General features: G+C 39.4%; 1 protein-coding gene across 19 annotated transcripts in view; it reads left to right on the forward strand.

The window, feature by feature from the left end:
- Mef2c (myocyte enhancer factor 2C) overlaps positions 1–3,706 on the forward strand; it is a 159,148-nt gene extending 155,442 nt beyond the window's left edge. For 8 of the 19 annotated variants that reach the window (XM_021208759.1, XM_021208766.1, XM_021208762.2 and 5 more), the window contains one exon: positions 1,654–3,706. In XM_021208759.1, coding sequence (XP_021064418.1) covers positions 1,654–1,879 — 226 coding nt within the window. In that variant the 3' untranslated portion in view covers positions 1,880–3,706. Of the gene's footprint in view, positions 1–1,557 lie in introns of all 19 variants that reach the window. The other 11 variants (XM_021208750.1, XM_021208754.1, XM_021208749.1 and 8 more) reach the window with 3 other exon arrangements.
- The last annotated feature ends 4,821 nt before the right edge of the window (positions 3,707–8,527 follow it).

An 8,527-nucleotide genomic window follows, 5' to 3' on the forward strand; every position in this document is an offset into this window, starting at 1 on the left:
GAGATTGAAAACCGTGTGCACTGGGAGTGGCATCTATATCTGAGCTCAGACTGCCTAAAAAAGGGCTCATTAAAGCAGCACAGAGCCCCCTCTCTAATGTCCTCCATGTTAGTTCATCCACTAACAAGGGGAAAGTCATTCCTTGCCAGTAGGTGGTGCTTTTGTATAAAACATTACTCAAAGATAAATTCGTTTCTGACTAATTTTCTACCTCTGTACATCTTAACCCGGTGTCACATCTCCCAAAAGGCCAGACCCAAGTTATTCCACTGTTGTCTCTAAAATACACCCGCCTTGTCTTGCTGTTCAGAAAGACACTTGCCCACACGTAGTTTTCTCTGTTAGAGAGCAGCATAATTGCATACATTAATAGGTAGGCTTGCTTTCTTTTGTTTAAAACTGGTGTCTCTGTACATATAATTATTTTCTGTGACTATCCCACAATTAAAGAGACTGCAGTACTTTCTTGACAGTACAGTTGGATCAGATTGACTAGATGTGCATGTCAGTGCGATCAGGAAGCAATAACAAAACAAAACAAACAAGCACGCAAAAATCTTAGCACTGATGACAGCCGACTGAGCACACAGTTCACCCTGATCACAGTCGCTGATCGCCAATCCACATTTAATGGCTTAAGGCTTTTCTCTTAGGTTAAGGGTTGTCCTAAGTCCCCCAGAGTGCACTCTCATTCCGTGACGTTCAGAGACACAGTAATGGCACACTCCGCTCCTTCCCACACTCTTTCCTTCAGTAACAACAGAGTCACCTGTTAATATTAGTTATAAATAAGAGAAGTAGCGCCTTAAGCACCCACTGTTACTGCTGCTTAGCCATGTTAAGATTAAAGGAATTGTGAACTACGGACAGGATTTGCATCCCGTACAGCTGCAAATGATAGGGAAAGTCCAGCTAGGTATCAGTTCTAGTGAGATGATTTTAATCCAGTTTTTAAATTTTCTGCAGATAATATTCAGTCTTTTCCCTCCTCCTTCCCCCTCCCAAACTTTTCATCAGTTATATATAATTATACAGTGTTTGATGTGTTCTGTTCGTTTGAGGTTCAAACTGTTTGCTTTCCCTTAGTCGTATATATCTCCATTTATATGGGCATATCGGTTGAATAATAAATAATAAGTTTTTAAAAAAAATAATCTCAAATACAGGCGTTGGTAAAACAAAAAGGGTCCCATTCAAAAATCAAACACCATCTTCCAAAGTTCAGAAAATTAAGGATTGGAAATAGTATAGGGGAAAATTCCATGAACACAGAACGACTGTTGTACCATGTCTTAGTCCTTTATGAAAAGGTAATCTATACAGTTACAGAGTCTCTTAGGAGCTGGAGATAATTCCTGGGCCGGTTAAGTAGTATGTTTACCACCAGGCACAGACATTCTCCATGGCTCTAGGCTGTGCTGCCCCTAGTGCCTAGCTGCACTCACGCAGGGCATGCACTAGAGTCTATGCAAGTCTTTAAGCTGATGTGTTTGTAATGTGAGTTCCGGGGCCTGCAGGCCTCCTCCATCTGTAACTGGGTTTCCTTTCCTCCTACAGAGCTTGCACTAGCACTCATTTATCTCAGAGTTCAAATCTCTCCCTGCCTTCTACTCAAAGCCTCAACATCAAGTCAGAACCTGTTTCTCCTCCTAGAGACCGTACCACCACCCCTTCGAGATACCCACAACACACGCGCCACGAGGCGGGGAGATCTCCTGTTGACAGCTTGAGCAGCTGTAGCAGTTCCTACGATGGGAGCGACCGAGAGGATCACCGGAACGAATTCCACTCCCCCATTGGACTCACCAGACCTTCGCCGGACGAAAGGGAAAGTCCCTCAGTCAAGCGCATGCGACTCTCTGAAGGATGGGCAACATGATCACATTATTACTTAATAGTTTTTTTTTTCTTGCAGTGTGTGTGTGTGCTATACCTTAATGGGGAAGGGGGGGTCGATATGCATTATATGTGCCGTGTGTGGAAAACAAAAAGTCAGGTACTCTGTTTTGTAAACGTACTTTTAAATTGCCTCAGTGATACAGTATAAAGATAAACAGAAATGCTGAGATACGCTTAGCACTTGAGTTGTACAACAGAACACTTGTACAAAATAGATTTAAGGCTAACTTCTTTTCACTGTTGTGACCCTTTGCAAAATGTATGTTACAATAGATAGTGTCATGTTGCAGGTTCAACGTTATTTACATGTAAATAGACAAAAGGAAACATTTGCCAAAAGCGGCAGATCTTTACTGAAAGAGAGAGCAGCTGTTATGCAACATATAGAAAAATGTATAGAAGTTTGGACAGACCCGGCAAGGGGTGACCACCGGTAACTGTAGGAACGTGCCGGTCACCCGACAACCAAGCATGCTCACAAACCTGCAGGCATATCATTGGCGTGTGGCACTCATTCAAAAGGATCAGAAACCATTCAGAGAGGACCATACCTACCTGAAAAGAAAAGAAAAGAAAGAAAAGGAAAAGAAAGAAAAGGAAAGGAAAGAAGTGTGGCGTTTGAGAGCTAACATATTTAATTAAATAAATAAATCTGGGTCTGCATCTCTTATTAAATAAAAATATAAAAATATGTACATTACATTTTGCTTATTTTCATATAAAAGGTAAGAAAGAGTTTGCAAAGCATTTGTGGCTTTTTGTAGTTTACTTAAGCCAAAATGTGTTTTTCCCTCAGTAGCTTCGCTAATATTTTAAACAGTCCTGTAAAAACCCACAAAGGACGTTTTGTACAGAGAGTACTACCCTAAGCCATGAGGACTCCATGCTTTGCTAACCAACATAACCTGTTTTCTCTTTGTAGAAGTTTTGTTTTTGAAATGTGTATTTCTAATTATATAAAATATTAAGAATCTTTTAAAAATCTGTGAAATTAACATGCTTGTGTATAGCTTTCTAATATATATAATATTATGGTAATGGCAGAAGTTTTGTTTTCTTAATAGCGGGAGGGGGGTATATTTGTGCAGTTGCACATTTGAGTAACTATTTTCTTTCTGATTTCTTTTACTCTGCATACATTTTATAAGTTCAAGGTCAGCTGTCAAAAGGATAAGCTGTGGGGTTAGAACATATTACATCGCAACATCCTAAATTGCTTTTAAAACGTCAGCAAACTATTGGGTCAACTGACATCCATTGTATATACTAATTGGTTTCTCTCAAACTATTCTTGTTTTTTGTTTTTGTTTCGTTGGCTTCTTTTCACTTTATCAAAAGCAGGGCCCCTTTCAGATCTCTCCATTTCACTACACATCTTGGAATTCTGTAAGTTCGTATCCTAACTTGCCCATATTCTAAATTTACATAGTTCATTTTCAGCCTTGAGTTTGATGTTTTTTAGAAATATGCCCAGAGTAAAGAGCTGTGTTGGAGCATAAGTCCTGCAAGCTGGGTCCTGGGGGCGACTGACCTGCTTTACTTGATGGATAAGTTACAGAGTTCTGGAGGAGCGCAAGGTGAAATACTGGGCGCTGGAGAGGAAGGAAGCAGTTGAAGGAAAGTTACTTGGTGTCCACCTTCATGATTTTAACTGACCCATAACAATGCTGTCAGCAGTAGAGGACTGTTGAACAGCCTGCTGTGTCAGGACCCCCAAATGCCACTTCTGCATAAAGCATGTATGTCACCTATTTTTTCTTCAATAAAGAAATTTAACAGCCATTTTAAGAAATCCCATTTTAAAAAACCTTTCTCTATGTCCCTTTTTTTTTTTTTTAATTTTCAAGATAGTTTAACTTGTCTAATATTCATGTGTAAGGGATTCATTTTCAGACCCCTTAAAAAGTGAGTGCCATAAAGAGTCAATATATAGTGTTGAAGTGATATTTCAGGCTAGGAATGATTCCCTTCTCTTGGAATGTGAAGATCTGTCGATTCATCCTGTCGTTAATCCTGACATACAGAACAGAGAATGCAGTAACATTAGTTCTGCTAGGTCACGTGTAGGATGTGCTTATCCAGTTTTTTTCCCCTTTACCTGCATAGTTGCTACATGTTTCTCACTGTAAAAGGCTGCCGCTGGGTGGCAGAAGCCAAAAGACCTTATTAACGAGGCTATATTTTTCTTAACTTGATCTGCAATCCAGAATGAGACCACAATGCACCTTTTTGGTTGTATCCGTATAGGATGCTAGCCTGCCTTGTAGTAATGTTTTATATATTAAAAACAAAATAAAGACATCAACCATTTCACATATATTCTACTACTAAAGGTATCAATGGAACATGAAGACTAGTATTTATGCAGAAGCAAAACAGGAAATCATCCTTACAAACGTGCTTACCTGCACACCTGTTTGCATGGTAATATGTACACTCAAACATGCACATAAAATGAAAAAAAGAAAGTCAGCCATTATTTCACTCCAGACTTGATTCCATCCTGAGAATTCATATTTATAATTAAATGTGTGTTAAATATGCAAGCATATCACAAATGTTCCTTGTCCTTTCAAAGTGCATTTGTTCATCAAGATCAATAGAATCTTACCAGTGGGTGGGAAAGGGTCATATAAAATATGAAGAAATAGCCATATTAAATTTTTACCTGTCATTTGCCTCCACAACAAAGCGAGTGTAAGTGTCTAATGCTGAAGCTAGAGTGAACTCATGTGCCAGCAGAGGCCGCCTCTCTTTATAGCAGTTCTGACAATAAGTCTTTTTTTTACAAACTCAAGAAGAACAGACTCACTTGAAAAATGGATGCCAGTCACCTGGTTCCCACTACTGCACTCAAAGTCGTAGCAGATAGCGAAGGGACAATCTGAGACTTGTAGAGATGATTTAATGAGAAGCACAATTTTTACTGTGACCAGTCACGTTCTATCAGCAGGCACTGTCTGTCTTTGCCCTTGCCTTTTCTGTAACTCACCATTTATTGTATTTACAAATCTAGTATGGGTTTTAATCACACCAAGTTTTTTGTATCTAGATGTCTAGGGCAGAGCTCTGGGGGATTGCCATTTTACATTACCTGGCCTAGAGTCACCATTGCAAATAGGAGGACCGTAAATGGCATTTTACATGACTGCAAGTATTGTTATACCGAATCCTATTTTAAAAGAGTTTTGGTAACGGTGAGCTGAGAAGTTCTCATCACGGTGAGCAGCAGGTACAAGCCATGCAACCTGTGGACTGTGCGCATTGATGTGTGGAGGCTGTTGATTTCAACCTTTTTTAAACTTGTGTTTTTTAGTAAAATTGCTTATTTTTTCCCAAAGGTGGAATTTAATGTTTTGTAATGATGAATATGAAAATGCCTGTCATCTTTAGATCATTGAAAGGTTAACTAACGTGAGAATTTCAGAGCAAATTCCAATACACTTTTAAAAAGCGTGTCTGCCCTCTCTCACTTCTATGTATTTGTTTTTCGACACACCCTTTCTGAGATCGCATTTTACTCCCTTGATCCCCCCTTTTTTGTCCCTTCAGAGAGTAAATGCGTTGTATTTCTTTCTTTAAAAAATTTACTTTAAAGAAGAAGCCACTTGAACCTTCAATAAAGGCTGTTGCCTAAGCATGGCGTACTTCATCTGTTCTCGCCTCTGCCATCTGCTACGGTGTCGTCAGTTGTATGGCGTTAATTTCCTGCCACTACAGATATTTTGAAGATTGCTTGAATGCTGGTGTCTGTTAGAATGCTTCAGACTACAGATGTAATTAAAGGCTTTTCTTACTATGTTTTAACCAAAGATGTGGAGCAATCCAAGCCGCATATCTACTGCATTAAATTTGTCCATTTGGTTATTCATAATCGGGTATTGCATTTTGCCTTCCCTGTCCATACCTCAAATTGATTGATACCTCAGTTTAATTCAGAGAGGTTTGCTAAGTGAAGGATTCGAGTTGTGGTTTGAGTGCAGCAGTGTACTCTTGAAGTAAGCAGACAAGGGTCGCTGCAGGCATGAAGCTTGGATTGCTTCAGATGGTTTGCCGTATCGTTTTTCTTCCTTTTCCTTTTCTGGGGACTTGTTTCCATTCAATGACAATAATTAAAATAGCTTGTAAATGAGGGCATACAAGCATTTGCAACAAGTATTCAAATAGAGGCTCACAGCGGCATAAGCTGGACTTTGTCGCCACTAGATGACAAGATGGTATACTTAAGCTAACCACACGTGTGTATCTCAAGGGACTTAAATTCAGCTGTCTGTAGTGAATTCAAGTGGGAAATTTTCAAAAGTTTCTCTTGCTGGAAATAAGGTATAATTTGTATTTTGCAGACAATTCAGTAAAGTTACTGGCTTTCTTAGTGATACAGTGTCTGTGGTGCGTTTTCTTTTTTTTTTAATTAATGTTTTGCTGTTTAAATTTATTCCACTTTATCGTGTTTTTTTAAAGCAGTTTTTCCCCCAAGTACAAATGAGCTTTCTCAGTTTTCAGCTCAAAATGTATGGAAAGATGGGTATGTGTGGGAAGGTGTGAATTGGGTAACAGTTCTTAAGATAATATTCAGCCGGTTGGGAAGTTGAAGCTTTTTTCACAGACTGGTTCAGCGTCTTTCTCCAAGGAGCTCCATGAAGGTCTTTGCTTGTCTATTGACAAAACTTGCCAGGTTCTTCATGAAAAGCACTCCAGTGAAATAAATCATTGTTTTAACTAAAATGTATAGAAAGTGTTTGCAGAAGCCTTTCTTTTTTAATCAAAATGTTTGTTTTAAAAAGTTGGAAATGGGCTGGAGAAATGGCTTAGCGGTTAGAAGCACTGACTGCTCTTCCAGGGGTCCCAAGTTCAATTCCCAGCAACCACATGGTGGCTCACAACCATCTGTTATGGGATCTGATGCCCTCTTCTGGTGTGTCTGGAGATAGCTACAGTTACTCATTTACATTAACTAAATAGTCTTTTTTTTTTTTTTTTAAGTTGGAAACATAGGTCTTCAAGTATTTGATATTTAAACAGCAGAGGCATACATACATTGTTAAAACTATACATTATATCCAGTACCATAATCCAATTTTAATTTCTAATGTGAGTGTCTTTAAGAGATGAATATGAACTGATACAGAAACTAACAGGAAGAAAAGGGGGATGCTGCCAGGCAGTTAGAGGATTCGGAATTCACATTTGCAGTGATCCTTGGTCTGAAGAGTGAAAGTGCACCCTGGAGACTTGGCACAGGGTTTCGAATGTACAATTGTTCCCTTTAATTGATTTCCAGCAAAGGTTTATTAAATCTGCAACTTCTGTGGTAACTGCCAAGGTGCATGAGTATGCAGTCCCTGTTTCAGGAAACTCGTGGACTAATGGGAGGTTGAAGCTGTCAGAAGAGTCTACAAAGACTTTGGCCATCTTGAGAATACAGCAAAGAACAGGCCTAGAGTGTGCAGACTTTAAAATCTGCTTGGCTAGCCCAGCCTTGCCTTGCCTTTTGGAAGATAATCAGGGTTAAGAAAGGCTCAAAAAGATCAAGCAAGCTGACTCTGTGGCCCCTAGCCTTGCCCTGGGTTGACACTAGTATTTCGTCTCACCTCCCTGGAACATAGTAATGTTGTCTGTGAGCTTGTGTTCTATGGGCAAAGTGCAGTGGGACAGTAGAATATTTCTGTAAGCCAAAGAGACACACAGGCAAAGGGTTAATACCTTTAACGGGAGATACCTTTTTCTGCTTTTACTATAAGAATCCCCACATTTTCACTTTCCACTGGGCTCTGCTGTTATGATGCTACCCCCAGATAAGGAAAGCCTTCAGGAAGGAGCAGCATACACAGAAACACTCGGGTGAAAGAGCAGATGCAGATGCACAGGAATTGTAGCCCCTTCTATTTCAATAAAGGGAAACCGTGGATAAAAACAGAGATGAGAGATAATAGTGGAAGAACTGGCTGAGCACTTCGTTAGATCTTATCTGTGGACTTAAGAAACTGGTTAACTAGCAGTGTAGAGGTCTATGTCTTTAAAGTCCAGCACTCCAAGAGGCAGAACCAACTGTGAGTTTGGAGCCAGTCTGATGACTTAGTTATTTCCAGGCCAGCCAGGATTATAGAGTAAGACACTGTCTCAAAAAAGAAAAAGAAAAAAAAAAGAAAGTTAATTTATAAAAAAGAATTGTGAGAAATCAGCAAATGGTTAGATTAAAAGTTGGTCCATGTTACATTAAGAATTATAAAAGTTTACAATATTAAGCTTTAAATGACTAGGATCCTGATGATCTTGAAATCAAGTCATTGCTTCATGAGACTATAGTTACTCCAGCATGTTGACTTTGATTTATATCCACGAGAATATTATAAACACAAGCTTAAACTCAGTTAATGCTGAAGACAACATTTGGGTTGTTACCAGAAGGGGTGATGGTGAAGCCATACCAGTGAGTGAGCTTGTCAAGGAGAAAGCAGAGGAATGAAGGCGCCTATGGGAGGAAGTAGAAGAGACGAGATCTGCAGAGATAATAATAAACTGTGAACACTTCAGGAATAAGCAGTCAGACAAAAGGAAAACAGAAACTGCCAAGGTCAGAGAGGATATAAGAAAATATTACACACAACAGTCAGGACTTTACTGGGGC

Source organism: Mus pahari, chromosome 11 (assembly GCF_900095145.1).
Source record: "Mus pahari chromosome 11, PAHARI_EIJ_v1.1, whole genome shotgun sequence".
In the NCBI taxonomy this organism is placed as follows: Eukaryota; Metazoa; Chordata; class Mammalia; order Rodentia; family Muridae; genus Mus; species Mus pahari.